Consider the following 21653-nt stretch of genomic DNA (forward strand, 5'->3'; position numbering starts at 1 on the left):
TTGTTCCCTGTATACGGTCCTGACGGATATACATATGAAGCGTGCTAGGAAAATAGCGCAGCCCAGTTGTCAGTATAACACGGTTGAAGCCTGAAGCCTTGCTTTTTCTGCACCTAATGCAACCACGCTTGCTTCTAAGCTGCGGTACCACGGAATTCTCCGAGGCGGCACAGGTTTTCGTTGTACTGAATTTATTCAGTGTTCCCCATGAGTAGAGAGTAGTCAATCAGTACAGGAAACCATTCCATTTTCCAACTTAAATCCTTGAAATAGAACTGTTTTGGCCCCCAATATACGCAAAATTTGATCCATCCGTGAGTCATCGTCACCCCACAGGGATACACTGATACACATCCATTCTCAGTTTTCCTACAACAACCTACACGAATGCCCACAGGCCACGGCTAGCAAAAGCTAAACGAAAAATGAAAAACAAATGTTACACAGCTATGACAACCATCACACCAGAGTCGACTGCCCTCCTAACGGTGGGCTGCTTACTCTTCTTCGTTACCCTCTTCTTTGGTAAGCTTGATCATGTCATCAATCCTCAGGATTGTAATGGCAGCCTCCGTGGCAAACTGCAACAGGATTGAAAAAGATGATGGGATAGAACTCGGACATCACAAATACCATGACGAGAAAGAAACAAGAGGCCCAACCTGAATAATCTTCACTTTGCTCATCGATGGCTCTATCACGCCGTACTCAAGGTTGTTGCGAATGATACCTTTAGAGAGGTCAAGACCCATACTGCACAGCAAATAAGTAAACTTAATGGCAATCCCAGCACAGGTAGCAGAAGTAAATCACACCTAGAACCATTTAGGGCTTGTTCGGTTAGTCGGATTAACCGAACAAGCCCTTATGGAAAAGGGATTATACCAGGTTTCTAAAATTCATCTAGGTGTAGTTGCACTGGCAAAAAGTTTAGCATGTTGCCAATAGTTATAAAACGAAGTTCAATGTAAGGATCTTTAGGGAGCTTAGCACGGCGCAAGACCGTGAGATGATATTGTTTAGCCACACAAATATTGAGCCAGTACAGTACTTTTCCTGACTGCAGGCTAAATAGTACATAATAGCATACATAGAAAACTTTCCAAGGAAACAGAACCAAATACGCATCCACAGAACTTTAGAAATGAAACACAAGAATCAAGGGCTCTATTAATCAAATAACTGAAGACAATGTTATGCCATTAGTTCATTACCTTGAATAATGTTGCTTATCGGCCTTTGTCTGAGCAGTATGATGATATGCCCTAAGCTTTGCTACAAGCTCAGTTGCATCTTTTGCAGCATTAACAGATAGTACCTGTTGGTGCAAGGTCAGGTCATTAATATGCTATGTTGATTGGTGACAAAAAGTAGTATTAGTTAAATAGAACAGATACAAACCTTTGGTATGATTAACAAAGATTCAGCAAATTCAGCAATTGCCAGTTGTTCCCGAGAACCCAGGGTCGTTGCAAGGTTCTCCAGGTAAACTGACAATGCAGCTTCAACTGCACCACCACCAGCAACAACCTACATAGCCAATACAAAACATGTTGGAGACACTAGCACGATCAATGATACTAACAATTAGAATTTGTCCACTCATAAATAAAATCAAATTGCATTTTGAACTGTAAGGTTCCTCCAGGCATGAAAAATCTTCAATGCACAAGCCACAGAAGAACAGTGAAAGTTGTCACTAAGCATTGACTTATTCAGCTGCAGGTAACCAACATATGATGACATGAAAGAGTAGAAGCACAAGGATTACCATATTTGATTCCAGGGTTCTCTTCACAATGCACAGGGCATCATGCAAGGACCGGTCAATCTCATCAAGCATGAAGTCATTTGCGCCTCTAAGTATTATAGAGACCTGCACAATAGAAAATCATCAAGCACTATGCAATTACCTTCAAATTAAATTTGTTCCTCCTATAGCAAACTTGCTTAAAATTGGTATGGAAAAAGTACAAACCGCGCTGGTGTTCTTTGTGCCTTTCACCAGAATAACATCATCATCAGCAATTCTTTCCTCCACAACTTCATCAGCATGTCCAAGGAATGATGAATCAAATGTTTCTTCACCCTCCATGTCTGCAAATGTACTCACCTGAAAGGTCCAATTGTTAAGCCGCCAAAAATCCTTATAATGCACAGCCAAACAGCATCATGATTAACACTTAGTTAAACACATCTTCTGCGTTACTTCTAGAGACCTCAAGAATAGAAGTTCTACCAGTAATTTTTTTTCCAAATTTTGTCATGTAAGCATGAGAAGGGCAGGCCTGGTGCAGTGGTGAGAGCTGTCTCACTGAGTCACCAGATCACGGGTTCGAAGCAGCCTCTCCGTAGATTTTGCGGGGGGGGAAGGCTTGCCTCGGTTTTTCCCTTCCCCAGACCCCACTCATGTGGGAGCCTCCGGTAGTGGGTCTGCCCTTTGTCATGTAAGCATGAAGAACCTTTATTTCGAAATTCAAAGAAAAAAAAGCTATTCGCATCGAAATGAGAGATATTTTGTTTCTCCATACAGAATTAGTTTCTTCTGATTCTGACGTAACAAACAATTTCTATGAAACCCCTATTTATATGATTTAAGTATAGATAAAGGTACAAAGCAATTATTTACTTTAATTTAAACTACACTTTTGACCTTAGAATGCTAACAGGTTTGATTTTCGATTTCGTATTTTAATTTTAATTAATAAATAAAATAAATCAGTTACCATAGTTGCACCAGTGGCTTTGGCAACATGGCGCAAATCTTCCTTGCGCACACGCCTTACTGCAATCGCTCCAGCCTCAACAAAGTACTGAAATATGTTTCATAACACAATAACAAAGTGATTCAGTGGCAGTCATCAGGATGAGATGTCTGTACAAATATTAACATGGAAAGATCAAAAGTTCCCAATAGATGTTAAAATGACATCATCAGAATCAATTTAAAATTTTAAATCATGGAAGAGAAGCTTCATTTTGAGATCTTGAAAGTCACATGAACAACAGGAGAGCAGGTAGACAAAAATATGTTAGTGCAAGCTCTGGTAAGTTTTACAAGAATTAGTTAAATGAAACATACTACATTAAGTGTCAGTAAAAGGACAATGCATCAGACAACCAAAATTACTAGTAAGAAAGCAAATGTGCCATTCTATCGCAAAGTCAACCAGAGCAACTTTCTGCCTGAAAAATGCTTTGGTGCTAGACAACTATAATAGGAAATACAACAGAATCACTTTCTGCCTGAATAATGAAAAACATACCTTCAAGGACATATCATCAATTCCCTTGGTGGTCAACACAACATTAGCCCCAGCCTTGAGAATTTTCTCAATTCGCTCCTTCATTATGTCAGATTCTCTGACAAAAAGAGCAAGTAATAGGGATTACCATTTGAGACCTCAAAACAGAATGGATCAATGAATTTCTAGCCAAAAAAATAAAAAGATGGAGAGATCTGGCTGAACAAATTAGAAACAAGTAACATGCAAGAAGATACAAAGACTGTATTTACAGTGCTGATTCTACCAGAAATAGGCAGACCAAATTCTAAAGTATCGGAACACAGATTGCAAATACCTCTGCCGAATCTTCTCAAGTTCCCTCGGATCAGTTACGAGAACTTGGACACCAAGTTGCATTTTTGTCTTCTGAAGGTTAAAATCAAGACAAGCAATTCTAGCAGGAGTTACTCTCGTAGGCATTCCTTGAGCTGCACGGCCTGTGTTTAGTGCATAGCCATTTAGCAGGTAACTATCCTTGGCGCTTTTACCATGAGCTTTCAAAATATTGATGCTCTGCAGATCAGATAAAACAAGTTACAAGCTAAATTTATGGAGAAGTTCGATGATAAGAATAGTTAACACAAAAATCAAGGAGATTAAAGGGAACGGTAATCCAAGTTTTAGAAGTTGTTGCCCATGTACTGAGCAGCCCATCATCAAAGACATTGATCTATAGTAATTAGCGCAGCAACGACCACCTAGGGGTCCAAAGGCATTAAAGAAAGGTGTTACGTGGCTGTAGTAGGCAGGGGTAGAGCCAGGACAAGAAGGCGCTTTTTACTAGGAGTTGATGTGCTTCAGCCTAGCCTAGCTAGCTGGCTTTGAGGGGGCGGGCCTTGGCAGTACCTGCCCTGGCTCCGACCCTGGCTGTACGTAACATCTTTATTGAATATTATTGCAGAACATATTATCCAAACAGTAATATGGGCAGCAAGGACCACTACAAAGTAGTAAGCATCAGGGAATGAATGGTTCAAAAAGGAGTTCACAGAGATGCCTTATTAACACAAAGTAAATCCTTATGATTGAATAGATTTAGTGGAGCTGTGCTAGAACCAAATGTGTTTTGACTGACCTTGATTGGATATTTCACTTCTCCCTTGGCATTTGTAGTCTTGACAGCTTGAACAGCCTCAACAACCTATACGAACTCAATGTCAGGACAAGCTTACATCAAATTGTTCAAAGCATGAAAGCAATGCTAACTGAAAGATAGTTGAAACCCCAACAGTTAGCTCCTGGGATAAATAAACTGTCGGTCAGAAAACACAAAAGAGCATAATTAACGATCTCTGTTCTCTAGAAAACAATAAAACACAAATCAGAGCACAAGTAAAGCCATGTATTTGGTAAAACATTAAATAAATACGATTAAAACAAACCTACAACGAACATCAAGTTCCAAAGGGCTTTACGGTTAATATTCACACAGATTCATTTAGACCAAAAGCAATACCATGTGTATATATGAAACAACAGAGCTAAATGAACCAACTAAAGAATAATCTAATTCTAAGCAACCTTAAAGTCAAAATTACCATAGAACTTACCAGAGTTGCAAAGAAATCACTGTCACTATTAATCAACTTCGAAGACATGCTAGTTTTTGCAGAGTTGATAAGGGAGTCTTTTCCAAGTTTGTCGACCTGAAAGTGTAGATGAATATCCAAATCAGTATGACGAAAACCATGGAATGGGGAAGCAGCATTCTTCTATAGTATTTACTCAAAATACAACATTCCCTTACCTTGACTGCCAACTTTTCCTCAACATATTTGCAGGCTTCACGCATAGCAAGCTGGTAGAATATGAAGGAAAAGCATACCACAAAGGTGAGCTACAGTCATCTTGCCACTGAAATGACCAGTTAAAATTCAAATACTAGTACAGCTACAACGAGACTTGCTAACGCACCCTGTAGCCACTGATTATAGAGGTTGGATGGATCTTATTCTTCACAAGATCGTTGCCTCTCTGACAATAAGAAACAAAACTGTGTTAGTGCATGTGCATCTGAAAACTGGTAGGGTAATTCAAAATAGTGAGAAAAGCAAAACATGAATTACCTTGAGCAACTCTGCCGCTATGATGACAACGGAAGTTGTTCCATCTCCTACCTCACGGTCTTGGAGCTCAGCCAACTCAACAAGAACCTAGAAATCGATAGCAAAATATAAATAAACCACAAAGAAGCAATCAAAACATAATTTTTTTCTTCAGATTTTGCTGCCATGAATCACCTTGGCAGCTGGATGCTCAACTTCCAACATCTTAAGTATGGTTGCACCATCATTAGTGATGGTAACATCACCAATATCGTCCACTAGCATCTGTAAACAGAATGTGCTGAATTAGTCTTCGTTTCTCCTGATTAGAGTACAGTGCATACATAAGAGCATGAGTCTCTGATGTATCGGTGATTTTTCTCGTTTGTTAGAAACTTTTTTTTTAAAAAAAGTGATGACACTGAATATATTCTATGAATTAATCATGCAATGTATGGCAAGATAAACCAGCTAACTACGTTTTCAAATACACACCATCTTTAGCACAATATAAGCTAAACTTAGGAGAATAAATACCATTCTAGCAATACAGATCATGAGACCATGCAGTGGTTTATATACAAACATAAAGTTCAGATCACCAAAGGCTGCGGGCGAGATATGTAAACACTAAACAGATCAGAGCGGAAGGTATGCATACCTTGTCGAGACCGACGGGGCCGAGCGAGGATTTGACAATGTTGGCCACCGCCCCGCAAGCCATCACTGCGATCAAACAAGCAAAAACAGTAATCAAACCAGCGCTCGGCCAGATGGCTACTCGGGCCACTAGATCTCACAAACCCCGCACACCGCGGCGGAATCTGGCGGCAAGGAAGGGGTGGCGGCGGTTACCGTTCTGCGTGCGGACGTCCTGGCCGGACTGGCGCTCGCCGAGGATGTCGGGAGTTGGCGCTGTGATCGCCATGGCTGCGGCGGCGAGGTGGGAGGGGGGCCCTGGTGCGTGGAGGCAAGGCAAGCGCGAGAGGGTTCGAGGCGAAGGAGCTCGCACGCTCAAATGAGGTTTTGTGCCTGTGGCTTGCGAGCAGCCATGGATGGGGCTAGGGTTCAATGAGGCGACGGGCTTGCGATAACGACGAAACAGAGTGCGGCCCATCAAGACAGAAGAAGAGGCCCATGACTCACTCGGCCCAACTCCCCTCCGAGGGCAAGGCTCGCCAACTCTTTGCGTCTCCACGGCCACCCGAACCAAATCTTCTTTACCGATGGCGCCACTCCTCTTCGTCCCCAACAAAACCTTCGCACCACCACCACCGGCACCGATCCCCCGCGCTCGCCACCGCCTCGCGCCCAGACCCCCCTCCGCCGCGGCCTTCTTCCGCGGACTTTTCCCCACCAGGCCGCCGCCGGCGAAGGCCGACCTCCTCCGCCTAATCTCCGACCAGGGTCGCGGCCTCGAGACGCAGTCCGACCCCTCCCGCCTCGCCGACATCGTCTCCTGCATCGACGCGCTCGCCGCCGTATCCCCCGGAGCGGACACCGTCTCGGAAGCTGCCAAGCTCTCCGGAACCTGGCGCCTCCTCTGGACCACCGAGCAGGAGCAGCTCTTCATTGTGCGTAACGCCCCATTCTTCCGCACCGCCGCCGGCGACGTGCTCCAGGTCATCGATGTCCCCGGCGGCGCCCTTAACAACGTCATCACGTTTCCTCCCTCAGGCGCGTTCGTCGTCAATGGCGAAATCGAGGTCCAGCCGCCCCAGCGAGTCAATTTCAGGCAGGTTTTTGGTGCTTCATTAGCAATCTAGCATCTGTTTCATAATTGGATCAACTGATAGGCATGTTAATGTGGAATGTGGATGTGCTTGTTCTAGGTTTACCCGGGCTGTTCTGAGAGGGAACAAGTGGGAGGTTCCTTTTCCGCCGTTTGGAAAAGGATGGTGAGTGCAATATGTTCGCCTCTTAGCTTATAATAAGTACTCCTATCTATCTATCTGCAGTTGCAATTAATCGTTTTAGCACATAGGAACTAGAGCAATAAGCCAATAACACAAGTGTACCAACCTGGAATATTATAAGTTCGTGTACATCAAAAGGAAGTTTGTGGGCATATCAGTTGAATTGAATGGATGATTGAGAGAAAAAAAAAGGTACATATGCTTCCTTGTGGAATCATTGACAGCTTCTAAATTCAGCAATGCTGCTACCCCTTCATGGTACCAGATGAGGCCTAATGAGTTTTTGTTTGGTCCTCAATTTACTTCTGCGAGTGTATAGTTTATGCTAGCAGATCAGATGAACTAAAATTTTGCACTTCCTTGCCAAAGTCGCATTGTAGTCTTGGTGTTGCGTCACCCAAGTGGCCAAGTCCGCGCGAGCTTGTCTCGATACATTGTAAGAACTGAATCCGTTTTCTCCTTAATTTAAAGAGGCGCAGTTCTGCTGCATTTTTCAGAAAAAATATCTCAAATCTGTCCTTGATCCACCTTAGAATGTTTTCCATTCTTACATATGCAGTTGTGCTTTGGAAGAAAATTTTAGGAGCCCTTAAAAACAATCTGACCCTCTTCAGCCAGTGCTCTGGGGGAAATGCAAAATGTTTAAGGTGAATGGACAAGCTCATATGATCTAACCATGCTATATATTCCTGATAAATATCTCATGAATGTAGGCTAAGCACTCTATAATGTTAGGTTGCTGCCCCTTCACGTCCGAAAAGAAAAATGTTAGCTTGCTAATTGGCACCTTGGCGCTGGCTAAAAAGTGGAATGCCTGTGTTAGACATTGTTCAGTTTGTCGGTTCTGTTTCAATATTCTTAATGAATTATGTATATCAACTTTCAGGTTTGACACTGTCTATTTGGATGATGACATACGGGTTGCCAAGGACATAAGAGGGGACTATTTAGTGGTTGAGCGTGCTCCGTATTCTTGGAATGGATAGTTTCTGAAGTCCAAAGCTGATCAAAGGAACGTTTGGAGAACCTTATGCTTTCCCAGCCAAGTATTCATGTCTTACTATGCCGTTTCTTTTCCTGTATATGTATATATTTTTTTAAGGCAAAAACTGTGGGGGAGATCCCCACAGCATTTCATTTTATAAATTTAAGGGTAAAACTGTACAAACTTACAACAGGAATTAACTGTAAGCATCAAGCCAAAAACAAAAGGCTGATCTTAGATCATCCTTAAAACGAAGCGACTGAAGCAGACATTGGTTTTTGAAATTTGCAAACCAAATGTTGACGTGGACTTGGCCATTGTTGAACACTGTCATTTCTTATCTTCCATATCTCCCACACAGCAATGGTCACTGCCTCCATGAAAAAAGGAATGTTTTGTTGTTGCCTGGCGTGCGCTATTCACGGGTATAAGCTGAGTCCTGTGCTCCACTGCATTCCTATCTTCTCCCAGCACCTCTTGGAGAAAGGGCAATCAAAAAAGAGATGGTCCATATCCTCATCTATCCCTGCCGTGCATAGGACGCAGTGTTCATCATCTTCATCAAACAAATTCCTCCTTCTGAGCATTGTCTTAGTGTTCAGTCTATCAACTAGGACTAGCCAGGCAAAGAATTTAACTCTAGGCGTGCATTTGGATTTCCAGAGCCAAGAGAAGACTGGGTGCTCCGGCAGGTTCTGGAAAGCTAGCTTGTAGAACTTACTCGAGGAATAAGTCGCATTGCCCTATTGATATGTCCAAGTATCTCTACTTTCTTCATCAAATGCTTGCAACTGTAGGAAATCACCGAGCGTTTCAAGTTCCTCAAAAGCCTCTTGTGAGATCGGTAGAACGAAGAGAGTGTCTAAATCTTCAGCAGACATAACTTCGCTGACACTTATGTTTGGATTCCTGGCAAAAGAGAAAAGCCTGGGGAAGTGATGCGCTAATACCTCATCATCTGACCAGAGATCATCCCAGAAAGTGACAGTCGTGCCATCGCCGATGGAACATCGAGCAATATTTCTGAAAATAGAGCTCAACCTCTGTACATCCTTCCACCAAAATGATCCGACTTCTCTGTTAGCATGCGGCACTTTATCAGTGTAGTACTTCAAACGAGGTTGACCCATGGCACATCCACTTTATTATAAAATTTGTGGAGATGTTTGAGAAGGAGGGCATCATTCTGCACGTTCAGGTTGATGACACCTAGACCTCCTTTGCTCTTGGGCTTTCTTACCATGGGCCAAGCAGCCCAGTTCCCTCCTTTCTTTGTCATATTTGAGCCTCTCCATAGACATTGCTTACGAACTCTGTCTATGTTATCGATCACACCTTTAGGGAGTTTCAGCGTGCACATTGCATAAGTGGCTGTCGCTGTGAGCACCGAGTTGACCATTTGAAGCCTCCGAGAGTAGGATAGCAGGGATGAACAAGCGGTTAACCTATGCTCGATCTTGTCCATCAGAGGAGTGTAGTCTTCCACGGGTGGCTTTGTCGTGCCCATGGGTAGTCCGAGGTGTGTTGGCCAAGATCTGCATTCTGTCTTGGGAGACATTGATCGGTAGCATCTGAGATTTGGAATAGTTGACCTTAAGTCCCGTGGAGTCCGAGAAACTTCTGAGCAGTGCCTTTAGGAAAATAATTGCCTGGCGTCTGCCTGCATGATAAGCAGCGTGTCGTTGGCATACTGTATGACGGGGTAATCAGCATTTCCTTGGGGAATTGGAGGACATAGGAGACCCTGCGATGCTGCTCTGTTTATCAAGATCTGAAGCAGCTCCACGGCCAAGACAAAAGATCAACGGGGAGAGGGGGTCTCCCTGACGGACACCCCTTCTGCATTTAAATTTTCTGCCCGGTACTCCATTCATGATGACAGCTGAGGTTCCGGTGGATAGAATACTGCTGATCCGTACTCTTCAGCTTGTTTTTCAGTTGGAACCGTGTTTTTCTCTCACAACAAATCAGTCGTAACAGTGTTTTTTCAGCCAAGCGAACAGGGCCTGGTCCGTCTCTGCGGGAAACCCGTGTGCTCTAGCATTTATAGGATTGCCGGGTGCTCAATCGTATCGAACGCTTTCTCAAAGTGCAGCTTCAAAATTATCACTTCGCGCCTTGATTGATTGCACTGATGTATATACTCAAAGCACCAAGCCAAGCAATCTTGGATCGTGCGGCTTCTGATGAACCTGGTTCCTGTGCACCAGTTGCATGATCTGACACTGTAGTCGGTCAGCTAATAATTTGGTGAGGATCTTGAGATTGCTGTTGAGAAGCGAAATTGGCCGAAAGTCGTTAACTGTCTCAGGGTTCGGAATTTTGGGGACCAGTGTGATTAGCGAGTCATTGATGCTTTCCAGGTTGGCCTGACAGTTGTAAAAATCAGAACACAGCCGATAGAAATCGGGCTTGATCAGGTGCCAACACTTCTTGATGAAGTGCCCGTTGAAGCCATCCGGCCCGGCGCTTTGTCAGGCGGCATTCTCTTCACGATGTCATCGATCTCTGATTCAGAGAAGGGGGTAACAAGTGAACTGAGGTCCTCATGCGGTGTGATGAGCTCTGCTAGGTGAAATACCATGGTTGGGTTAGTTGTGACCCTCGCTCTTCCCCTGAACGAGCTCCATATCATGTCAGCCTTTCCAGCATGGTCATTGATCACTGCCCCGTCATCATTGGTCAGCTGCGGAATGGAGTTCCTTCGGTATGAGATCGTTGCCATGGCGTGGAAGAACTTGGTGCATTCATCTCCTAGTTTAATTCTGTTGACCGTGTACCGTTTCTTCCAGTATAGGTGTTTGTAATGAAGGAGCTTGGTGACCTTAGCTTTCACTATGTTCCTCAGGTTTCTTTCAGTATTGAAGAGCGCCCGTCTCTCCAGAGCATCTAAAAACAGGATGACAACGTTGCAGTTGTTGATTAGCAGATTAAGATTCGATAGGCTCTTACTCCAAAATTTGAGTGCATATCTGAGCCTTTTTAATTTAGCTGCAAGGTTGTTAGCTGCGTTGACATGACTGTCCTGCTGGCTCCATGCATTGTCCACAACACTCATGAAGTCACTATGTTCAGTCCAAAAGTTCTCGAACCTGAAAAGGTTGGACCTGGGTATGCTGGTATTGATCATTATTTTGCATGGAACGTGATCAGACGTCACCTTGGCCAAAGGAAGGACTTCTGTCAGGGGGAAATCATTCGTCCAGTTCACAGAAGTGAAAAACCAATCAAGCTGTTCTAGTAACGGATTCTGCTGCATATTACTCCATGTGTATGCTCTTCCTTTGATCGGCGGTTCAACCAAGCCAAGATGCCCAATGGCCTCATTGAAAAGGAATGTGTCATGGAGGTTTCCACCAGGCTTATTGCGATTGGCAAGAGAGCGGTAGAAATTGAAATCGCCCATAAAAAGCCAATTGTCCTCTTCTTCAATCTCGTGTCCCCTAGACCAATAGGAAATATGATCTCGCTGGTTTGTACAGGGGCCATATACTATGTCTCCCAAAAATACTTATCTTTCATTAGACACTAAATATTCAAGAGAGGATACTAAACTACGCATTTCTGTCGAGCACACCCTAAGGGAGAACTCGAAAATCCACATTTTTCCATTAGGATCATAAACGAGAGAATAAAGCTTTAAACATTCGTAAGTCATTTCTTACATCACTTTATTACAGTAACATGATGTTACCTCAATTGATTATAACAGCGGAATATAACATTATTATCAGAGTTGCAGAGAAAACAAAGATTAATTTTTTGACATGGTGGAGCATTAACGTAGAGGACATTTATATACGAGAGATGCTAGCAGATTTTATATTTTTTTTCTTATAAAAATTTTTAGTAAGGGTTATAAATAAACACTACGGTCGTAGCGTGAAGGAATCCTCTCTGAGCCCACCAGGAGGTTTCCACGCACAAGAGTCAGCTCTAAGTATCCTCCGATCACCTGCAACAGAGGAAATAAAATCCTAAGTACTCGATTGTATTCAGCAAGACTTACCCGACAGGAGGAAAACAAAAGACTCCAAGAATATACAAGGTTTATTTGGCTTGTGGGTTATTGCATCTACAGAGGCATTACTAAACGTGTGTTCTTATAGTCAATTTTATTAGCAGTCATCATTAGTTCATTAACTAACCATTTTATGTAAGCACATGTGCTACTTTTAAGCAGGTGGTGAGCAATCAGAACCATTTTATCACCTTTGAAGTTCTAGTTCTTACTACGGTGCTAAACCATAGCCAAGTCGTACCGTCTTACAGAAACGGCGATTCGTGAATCAATGTATCCCAGCTGTGTACCCTAAAACACACGTCCCGTTTGTACCCCAGACACAAACAAGACCAACCCATTCCACTCCTATCAAGGAGTTTAGGTCCTCGTTTAAACTTGGACTCCAAGCCCCCACACTTGAGACCCGGTCTCAGTATAGTGCCTAGACCTCCACCTTTCTCCGCCTCCAATCAGTCGGTCTAGAAAAGGGCCTGAACCCACGACAAGAGCGTAACGAGCCTTCCCGCTCCCATAAGCAAGTATGTGCTCAGAATAATAAGTCTGTGACCTGACTACCATCCACTGCAACGGATGGTCCTCAATCAACACAGGCGGAACAAGTGCAATCCGAGCCTCGATCGAATGCCTAACCAAGTCCAAATCCAAGTACCATTCTGCCTGGTCTCCAATTATCATTCATATATATTCCATATGATAGTAATATAATAACAACAATAATAGTTTTCCTATCTCTCACGAGTGACAGGTAATCACTCGACTTCTACCAGGTCCTATAGCAGAGCAATCTACACGATCCTGACGTACTAGTAGAACTCATAGGATCAGGATATATATATATATATATATATATATATATATATATATATATATATATATATATATATATATATATATATATATATATGCAAGTGAGTTTTCATTTAACTCTTTAAAACTTAATGCACAAGCATAAAATAAAGTGCAGAATAATATGTGTTATGCATCAGGGCTTGCCTAGGTAAGATATACCCAAAAGTTAGTATTCCATCATGGTGACACGATAGGCACTATCTTTTCAGCTACTTCAGTCGACTCTATGATCCCTCGTTCCTATTATGATATACGTGGATGCAATGCAGAGACGCAATTAATCAACGGTAACCACAAATCTTAAATATACGATTACGCTCCACAAACTAATGAGCTAGCTTTAATGACTAACGTGCTGGTCTACGTATCTACGTCGTCAAGTAAGGCTTCGCCTCCGTAAAAATGTTTTAGTTCTAAAATCTCAAGGTGTTTCGGCATTTTATTGATTAAACATATATTTTCGAACTATGACTCATTTAGCTACCTTAGCAAACTAATTATTATGGGGCTACAAAAATTACAATGAGCACCTAATAATGTGAGAAATTTACCCTGAAAGTTTCAAAGCCAACACTATCATCAATTTATCACAAAAATTTCTATAAGTTTATATCTTACAATATTAAGCATCTCAAATTAATTAGATAACTCTTAAAATATTTATAAAACTATGTGAACAAAATATACTAGCAGATAGATCATGATTTTAAAAACCTAACAAAATTGGTTTCACAATTTTTGGTTAACTACAAAATTTTATATTGAATTTACAAATTTGCCTTAGAAACTAAATTAGAAAATACTTAGAAAAGGAAAACGACATGTGGCCACCATTCGGCCCAGCAGCCCGGTGGCCCAGCGCGGAGCGCGGCCCACACGTGAGATGGCCCATGGCGGGGAGCCCACGCTGGCACTTTAGCAAATGAGCCCTCGGACTTTTCCTAAACCACAAGTATGTCCAAATACTATTTCTTCCTTTCTCTAGCGAATTCACTTAACCCTCTGGATTTTTCCAAATTTCCCCACGCGCACCCCCGGCCAACCCATGCACGGCGATGCGGCGAGCGACGTCACTGGGCGTCCATGCTGGCCACCAGGGGCCTGCATGGACCAATTTAGCGGGCCAGTCGCCATCTACGGCTAAACGCACTAAGATGGGCGACGGTTAGGGACTCAGAGGCGTACTGTCGCGGGCTGCAGTGGTGAGCGGCTATCCACAGTGGCGGCGCGACTGTTCCGGCGAGCCTACGCCCTCACGGAAAGGTAGAGATGACGGAGAAGCATTAGTAGCTCACCGGAATTCGTGCTGTTGTGACGGTTGAGGCAAGGAAAAGCTGAGGTGGTCTAGCCACGTGCGCCCAGGCACGGCGGAGACGCCCTGAGCCGGACACCGACGTGTCACCACGTCGTTGACGAGTTTCCTAGGCAAAACAGTGCGAGCACCGGATAGAGGGAGTCAAGGCGAGTTCAGGGTTACGAGCAATCGAACTGCTACCACTCCTACATGGCTTACCTCCCAACCTATCGATTCGGCGGCGCCCACGGCTGGCGGCGAGCAAAACGCCAAATTGTTGGTTGGTAGTGATCGGCCGGGCTTGAGGAGAACAGGGCGCGTAGCTGACTACCTATGCCACCCACTGATGCAGGGAATTGCGCTGCGAAGCCCGAGCTGGTGATTAGGAAGAGGAAGGAACAGTGGCTCTACACACGGTGTGGCTGTGGGGAGGTCACACGAGTGAGCCCGAGCGGATTAAGATGAGGTGACCCCGATCGATGGTAGTTGTACGAGCACGTGTGCACAGACAACGAGACCTAGAAGCTTGGCGCGAAGCGCTTAAATTAGAGCGGCCGAACCTGAGCAGGTCGCACAGGCGTCGGCTGGCGGGGGCAAGCGCGGCAGAGGGGCATCACCCCTGCGACCAAGGTCATTGGCCCAGATGTGACGGCATTGACACCTGCCCAGAGCCTCGATGCAGTAGGTGAAACGAGGGGTGAGGCGGACACCACGTCGATCGAGCAACGGTAGCCGCAGCCTCGGCTTGGCCCAGCGCACGGCACAGCGGGTGCCAAACCGCAGCCAGCCGGGGCCGGCCAACGCCAGGCCGAGGCGCTACGTGGCACCATCCGTGCACATGAGCTGGTCCGCGGCCGCGACACGGCCACGGCATAAGACCGACGCCCACAGCGCCCGCGCGCTCGGTGACCGCAGACTTAGGCCGAGCGGCTACGCTTGGTGCCGTGCATGTATTTTAAAGCGGAGCAAAGGATGTTGATCATCTCAACCGAAGTTCAATCAATCCTACTAACCTAAAGTCGACACTACCAGCTAGCTAGCGGAGCAATCGTCACGACCCGAGAGCAACCAGAGAGGGAGATAAAAGGATGCCAACATGGGTTCGTCACTAGAGTGTCGGTTCACGAACAGAGCGCCAACAACATGGTTTACAGCGCGTTCCAACGAAGTTTGGGGAATTTTTAGAGCGGACAACATGACATCCAACACAACTTCGATCTACATCATGCTCAAGTGCTTACTTAGAAGCAACCAACAGTACAAAAACATGGATCTAGTGTTTAAACATTTTTGTTAGAAATTAAATGTCAAAATAGCATTGCCTTACTACTTTTCCATACTTAGAAAAGTTAAGGATTTCAGTTGGAGCTAAGTAACCATTAACTCTTCTGTCGTAATTTTTAATAGGTCTAAACCTTGATAACTTCAACCAACAAATACTTCATGCAATAGTCCATACCTTATACTAACCCATAGGAGCAAAATATTTAAGCACCATTTAACTATTTCGCTCAATATAATTCGCCAAAAATAGTATTTTAACAATAGTTCAAGTGTTTGCCGACTTAACGAAAAGAACTTATCTTAGTGTCAAATTTGATTTTTGAGCTCCAAGAGCACTAGTTAACACTATTTATTTTGATTTTTCTCAACCACAAAAGTGAGTCACATAGAATTTGTTTATCATTTCACGTGTGTTATAAATTTTTAAAACCCGAAAATTTGTTTGGCTAATTCCTCTCGAACTTAAATCTCGATGCTAAGCAAGCTCGTCACACTAGGGGTGTTACAGTAGTGATGTTAGAGCATCTCCAAGAGTTTGTCAAATTTTACTTGGCAAATCTTGTGATTTGCCAACTCCCAAAATTATATGTCAAGTAAAAAAAATCAATATCCAAGAGTTTAGCATTTTTGATTTGGTAAAATAAAAAAACCCGTTAACAAAACGAAGAGGCCCGCTAAGCGAACGAAGAGGGCCGCTAAGCGAACGAAGAGCCCCGCTAAGAAACGAAGAGCCATGTATGCTAAGCCGTATACGGGCGCGTATATTTGCGCGCGCGGAGGGAAGATTTGTCAAGTTGCTATTGATGCCAAGTTGTTTTGCCAAACTGTTGAAGGCCATTTTTTCTTGTTTTGCCAAAATTATATGAATGTCAAATTGAGATAGCAAATTCTCGGAGATGCTCTTAGCTTCCAAGACTGCGAGGTCTGAGTCGAGGTGAAACGCACCGTGATACCAAAGCGTTGTTTGTCCAGTACAATTCCATAAAAAACAGAGCTATTCCACACTAATAAGATGCCTCCTGATGCACCCACCGATGACACAAAAAATCATACTTATTAAATCGTCGAGGAGCAAAATTACGAATAAAGCCGCTGTCAAAATCATGCTTTTTTTTTGTTTCCTGTAAACAAAAAACAGCGCAAGCACTCTCCTCCACCTTATTCCTGACCGCGTCCCACTTGTTGCTGTCGTTGAGTCCTCAACAGAGGATTTGCCAAGAACGTGAACGATTACTCATTGTAAACAGCGGGGAGGAAGCAGAAAGTCGCTAGGACTAGCATAGCAACACAGAGCATACAGGCTGATAGATAAATGGAACATGAGCAAGTGATATTAAGGCAATGAGTACTGGTCTGCCACGGAGAACAAGTAAACCGATAAAACAACAGTTCTGACAAAGCAAACCACAAGTCTGACATAATAAGACCCCAGGGATTTAAGCGACGATAAACAAAAGTTTCAGCGGCATAGGGCTCCGCTGCGATAAACGAGATAATGGAGGCACTAATCATGATCACGGCCGACGATCTTCAGCTGGCGCCTGCATCAGCGCCTCCTCGGTGAGATCACCAGGATCAACACCGCATTCAACTCCCCAGGACTGAAGCGTGGCAATGGGGACTGGGTCTTCTTCTCCATCAACGCTACTGATCTGCAGTCCAGTGACCTTGCGCTTCTTCGTGGGGTTCTTGTCCAGCCTGTAGGAGAAGCCAGCCTTCGCAGCCCTTAGACGCGGGCGGCGCCTAGTCATCCTGTCCACCACCGGCATGGTTGGGTTGCTCACAGATGCTGTGGTAGGAAGGCCCATGGTGCCATTCTTGGGCTTTGGGCGCCTCTTATATACACGTGTGATTGGGCTAGGCCGAGATGCCTGAGCTTCAAATTCAAAACCATGACCAAAGGTGCTAGCCGAGCTCTGGTGGGATCCCTGCTGACCTTGATCCTCTGTGCTTTGATGTTCAGTACTCACAACAAATAACTGCAGTGCCAGGGCTGCTCTAGTAGTCTTCCATGGCACAATTTCCATATTGTCGAAAGAGAGTTGTTGATCTTTGAGAACAAAGTCTTCGGGGATGGCAGGAAACACCCTATCTTGTGTTGGCTGCTCCTTAGAAACTTGGCTCTTGGTCTTAGCCCTTCTCCTAAAATACACTTTTGTGATAGGACCAGCTCAGCATGTTCCGCTGAACTGTTTGAAACAGGCTGACAATTTTCGCTGATTTGGGTGATCTGTAGAGGTCCTGCATTCATGTTTTGAGGCAGAATGGAACTCTGACTAGTGTCATTGATTGCAATTTGGAGAGAGTTTATGCCCAAAGCTGAGAGGTCAATTTGAAATAAGAAGCTTGGGGTTGTGATGCTTCCACATAGACGTGAAGGGCCAACTGCCCTTTGGTTGTTTAATAGCTGCCTAAGACCATCAACAAGGAAATTGGTGGTTGTACCTCTCTGGTCTCTGTCCCTTTGATCATCAAATTGAACCTTAGGTGAGTTGACAGCTGCAGGAAGGACAAGTATGCCTTGATTCTGGCCAAATACAGTACCTCGAAATTGCCTGTGCTCCAGTTCAATGACTCTTTCAGCTCTAGGTCCTACTTGAAGCATCCCGTGGGAAGCTGAGAAGTCATCCTGATGAAACACCCCAGAATTCTGGTCTTCTTCTATGATCTCTTGGTTCTGGTTAGCCACTACCAGTCATCCATTACATGATCAACAATTTGAGCCATGTGCTGAGCTGAAGGGAGAGGGGTGCTTGGTGCAGGTTCGATTGGGATGGGAACGGTGGGAACGAAACGTCACATGGAGCATTGGGTCTAGGCGCCCATTGAATAACCGGCTCAGCCACTGTATTACTTGGCACAACAATCAGAGAAGGCTTACTGGTCCTTTGAACCCATTTGAGATTAAATGCCTCACGCCTTTTAGTACATAATTTGGCCTTGTGACCGTAATTGTAGCAGAACAAGCAACGAATTTTACTTAGGCAGTCTCTGACAAGGTGTCTAGGACTTAAGCACCTGAAGCAGCGGCGGGAACAAGTGTTTGGGGGTGGAATGAGGCGATCACCTTGAGAAGTCAGACCCACATTAGCTTGAGCTGGAATGCTTCTGGAACTGTTTGCAGGATGCCTAGGTTCATCAATAGAAACCTTCTGGATTTGATGAACACCGGAAGTAGAACATCTGTTAACAATAAAACTAGTAGCAGGACCAATAGTATGGGAAGCCCGAACAGAGAGATGCTCATCAGAGATAGGGCAGTAAATTCCTCCAATCTTTATCACTGAAGCAAGTTCTCTTGGCTGAGATTTCGAGATAAAAGAGTCTTGAACAAGCTTGTGCTGAAAAGAAACTCTTTTGTGACTAAGTTTCCGCTTGTTCTTGCAGCTGGTTTTTGTGGTCCAGCTGCTCTCTTCTTCTTTCTGCCATTTGATGCTTTCTTTAACCCAATTGTCCCCACCATCATGCCACAAATGGAAGTAGATATCGAAATATTCTGTAGTAATCCTTTTGAGGGCTCGAATTAGGAGGCCAACATGCTTGTTAGCGACTGAGAAGCGAAAGTGGCGATCCGATTCAAAGGTTACACGAAACCCAGCAGGGGTTCCACCCAAACAATAGTGAAGGGCCATGGCAACCGACTCTTCAGTCAGGCGAAAGAGAGAGCGTCGAAACACCACCAGCAAGTGGAAAGAGCCATCTGGAGTAGAAGAGGGGTGGTGCACCAAGGACAAAAATCTGTAAAGCATTTTGTTAGCCCACAGGATCACCGGTTCAGGTGAGTGAGCCACTCACCAGTCTTGCCGAACACCCGCTAGTGTTGCCGAGCACCCACTAGCCGTGCCGACCACGAACAAGCATTGTCCGTCCCCACACACTATGGCTGGAGCTAGAAGAAGAAGGGAGAACAGAGCATGCACACACGATAGAAGACACTAGCGTTGGCCGAAGCCCTGTCTGTGAGATGGTAAATCTGAGCTCTCTTTACTGAGTTGCCGTGGTAGTCTATTTATACAACTCTATCCATCTAGTCCTACTACAGCGCACATGCTGTAACAGTAACTAGATAATATACATGGCTGACTCTACGCCGGACACTGCATGTGCCTACAGTGCTACAGGTGAGCCGTGCGGCGCCTACACCCAACGGCTACAATATCACAGCAGGGGGCCTTTTCGACGCCGTCATCCATTGTTGTGTTTACACAAGGTAGCAGTAGATTATCTAACAATCTTCCCCTAATCCTACTGCTAACCCTTGTAACCCCTCCATGTTGATCATCTCCTTCAGCTCCGTGAGTCGACGATGTCCGAGCGGCTTGGTGAGGACATCCACGAGTTGCCGACCAGTTTCAACGAACTCGATGACGATCTGTCCTCCATCGACACAGTCCCTGAGGAAGTGGAACTTCACATCGATGTGTTTGCTCCGGTCGTGTAGAATCGGATTCTTCGCGAGGGCAATGGCGGGCTGGTTGTCCACCATTAGTGCTGGTGGGTGAGCTTTCACACCGGTCAGCTCGCCCAGCAGCCGGCGTAGCCACACAACTTGGCACGCCGCTGTGGCCATCGCTACGTACTCTGGCTCGCACGTAGATAGCGCCACCACCTTCTGTTTCAGTGACAGCCATGAAATTGGGGTCGACCCGAGGAAGACGAGCACGCCAGAGGTGCTCCGTCGCCCATCGATGTCCCCCGCTATGTCTGCATCGCTGAACACAGTGAGTTACAGCCTACTCCCGTCGGTCCTTGAGAAGATGATCCCATGATCCACCGTCCCGTTGACATAGCGCAGTAGCTGCTTCACCGCAGCCCAGTGATCCTCTCTGGGATCCTTCATGAAGCGACTGACGTAGCCCACGGTGAACGCAATGTCTGGCCTCGTGTGGACTAGGTAGCGTAGACCGCCGATGATGCTCTGGTAGAGTGTGGCATCCACCTTCGCCTCGGTGTTGGCCTTCGTCAGCTTCAGCCGCTCCTCCATCGGAGTCACACATGGCTTGCACTCAGTCATGCCGCTCCTTTCCAACAGCTTGGAGGCATACGTGCTCTGACCGAGCGGGAGTTCCTCCTTCCCCTATCTCACCTCGATGCCGACGTAGTAGGAGAGTGCGCTGAGATCGCTCATTCAAAAATGAGCTGCCATCTCACGTTTGAAGCTATTGATGTCCTCCGTGCGTACGCCGGTGACGATCAAGTCATCCACATACACATCGACGATGAGCTCCTCCTTCCCCTGTCGCCGCGTATAGAGCGTGTGCTCGGTTGCGCACCTCTAAAACCCAAGCTCGCCCAGCGTGGCGTCAAGCTTGGCGTTCCATGCTCATGAGGCCTGCCACAGCCCGTAGAGCGCCTTGCGTAGTCGGAGCACCCTGTGCTCCTCTCCCTTGACGGCGAAACCTAGAGGTTGCCTGACGAAGACCATTTCCGCCAGTTCGCCGTTGAGGAAGGCCGATTTAACATCCAAGTGATGGACGCGCCAGTCCTTTGCTGCTGCCAAGGCAAGTAGCAAACGAACCGACTCCATGCACGCTACTGGCGCAAAGACCTCCTCGAAGTCTATGCCCTCGTGCTGAACAAAGCCTCGGGCGACGAGGCGCGCCTTGTGCTTGACAATGGCGCCGAGCTCGTCCCACTTGACTTTATACACTCACTTCAGGCTGATCGGACAGCATCCTAGAGGTGGATCGACGAGCTACCAAGTCTCATTTTCCTCGATCGCCTTCATCTCCTCCAGCATCGTCCGTCGCTAGTTTCCGTCTCGCTCGGCCAGCGTGAACATGGGTGGTTCCTCTGCACTGACTAGCAGCAGCTCTATGTCATTGAGTAGCCGACCAGCCAGTCCTGAGGGTCCTGTGCCGCCGACGATGTCGTCCAGCCTGCGGAACCGCACCTCCTCACCTTCGTGGAAGGCATCCACGAACTCAATGATGTTGCTTGGAGGTGAGGCGAACTCGATCGCCGTCGAT

The 21653-nt window shown here is 45.5% G+C and overlaps 3 protein-coding genes across 4 annotated transcripts; 1 reads left to right on the top strand and 2 right to left on the bottom strand.

The window, feature by feature from the left end:
• Positions 1-242: 242 nt before the first annotated feature.
• Positions 243-6373, bottom strand: LOC136475320 (T-complex protein 1 subunit alpha-like). Its single transcript, XM_066472863.1, has 17 exons — positions 6188-6373; positions 5994-6058; positions 5528-5617; positions 5354-5440; positions 5202-5261; positions 5035-5085; positions 4838-4933; positions 4363-4428; positions 3583-3800; positions 3267-3363; positions 2727-2813; positions 1979-2113; positions 1772-1876; positions 1402-1530; positions 1215-1318; positions 663-753; positions 243-581 (listed from the first exon to the last, which is right to left on the bottom strand). The coding sequence occupies exons 1-17, from the start codon at positions 6258-6260 to the stop codon at positions 498-500; spliced, it is 1638 nt and encodes a 545-aa protein (XP_066328960.1). The 5' UTR covers positions 6261-6373; the 3' UTR covers positions 243-497.
• Positions 6374-6500: 127 nt separating this feature from the next.
• Positions 6501-8394, top strand: LOC136475321 (probable plastid-lipid-associated protein 11, chloroplastic). Of its 2 annotated transcripts, XR_010763153.1 has the most exons (4): positions 6501-7067; positions 7165-7230; positions 7317-7440; positions 8135-8249. XR_010763153.1 is itself a non-coding variant. In XM_066472864.1 (3 exons), exons 1-3 carry the CDS (start codon positions 6559-6561, stop codon positions 8232-8234), a joined length of 675 nt encoding a protein of 224 aa, XP_066328961.1. In that variant the 5' UTR covers positions 6501-6558; the 3' UTR covers positions 8235-8394. The 2 variants fall into 2 exon arrangements, 1 of the variants encoding a protein (XP_066328961.1); XM_066472864.1 differs by lacking the exon at positions 7317-7440 and having other exon boundaries at positions 8135-8394.
• A 2255-nt stretch (positions 8395-10649) lies between these two features.
• On the bottom strand, positions 10650-11639 carry LOC136470791 (uncharacterized). Its single transcript, XM_066468521.1, has one exon. The coding sequence runs from the start codon at positions 11637-11639 to the stop codon at positions 10650-10652; it is 990 nt and encodes a 329-aa protein (XP_066324618.1).
• Positions 11640-21653: the final 10014 nt, after the last annotated feature.

This window comes from Miscanthus floridulus, chromosome 8 (genome assembly GCF_019320115.1).
Source record: "Miscanthus floridulus cultivar M001 chromosome 8, ASM1932011v1, whole genome shotgun sequence".
NCBI classification, from domain to species: Eukaryota; Viridiplantae; Streptophyta; class Magnoliopsida; order Poales; family Poaceae; genus Miscanthus; species Miscanthus floridulus.

Bases quoted from the DNA above. Each gene is read 5' to 3' on its own strand.
- LOC136475320 (XM_066472863.1), bottom strand. From the start codon at position 6,260: ATGGCGATCACAGCGCCAACTCCCGACATCCTCGGCGAGCGCCAGTCC. The intron at 5,262-5,353 runs GTAATTCATGTT...TCTTATTGTCAG, and splicing joins TAGCGGCAGAGTTGCTCAAG to AGAGGCAACGATCTTGTGAA. The intron at 2,814-3,266 runs GTATGTTTTTCA...AACATATTTCAG, and splicing joins TTGATGATATGTCCTTGAAG to TACTTTGTTGAGGCTGGAGC.
- LOC136475321 (XM_066472864.1), top strand. From the start codon at position 6,559: ATGGCGCCACTCCTCTTCGTCCCCAACAAAACCTTCGCACCACCACCA. The intron at 7,068-7,164 runs GCAGGTTTTTGG...TGCTTGTTCTAG, and splicing joins CCCCAGCGAGTCAATTTCAG to GTTTACCCGGGCTGTTCTGA. The intron at 7,231-8,134 runs GTGAGTGCAATA...ATCAACTTTCAG, and splicing joins CCGCCGTTTGGAAAAGGATG to GTTTGACACTGTCTATTTGG.
- LOC136470791 (XM_066468521.1), bottom strand. From the start codon at position 11,639: ATGGGCGATTTCAATTTCTACCGCTCTCTTGCCAATCGCAATAAGCCT.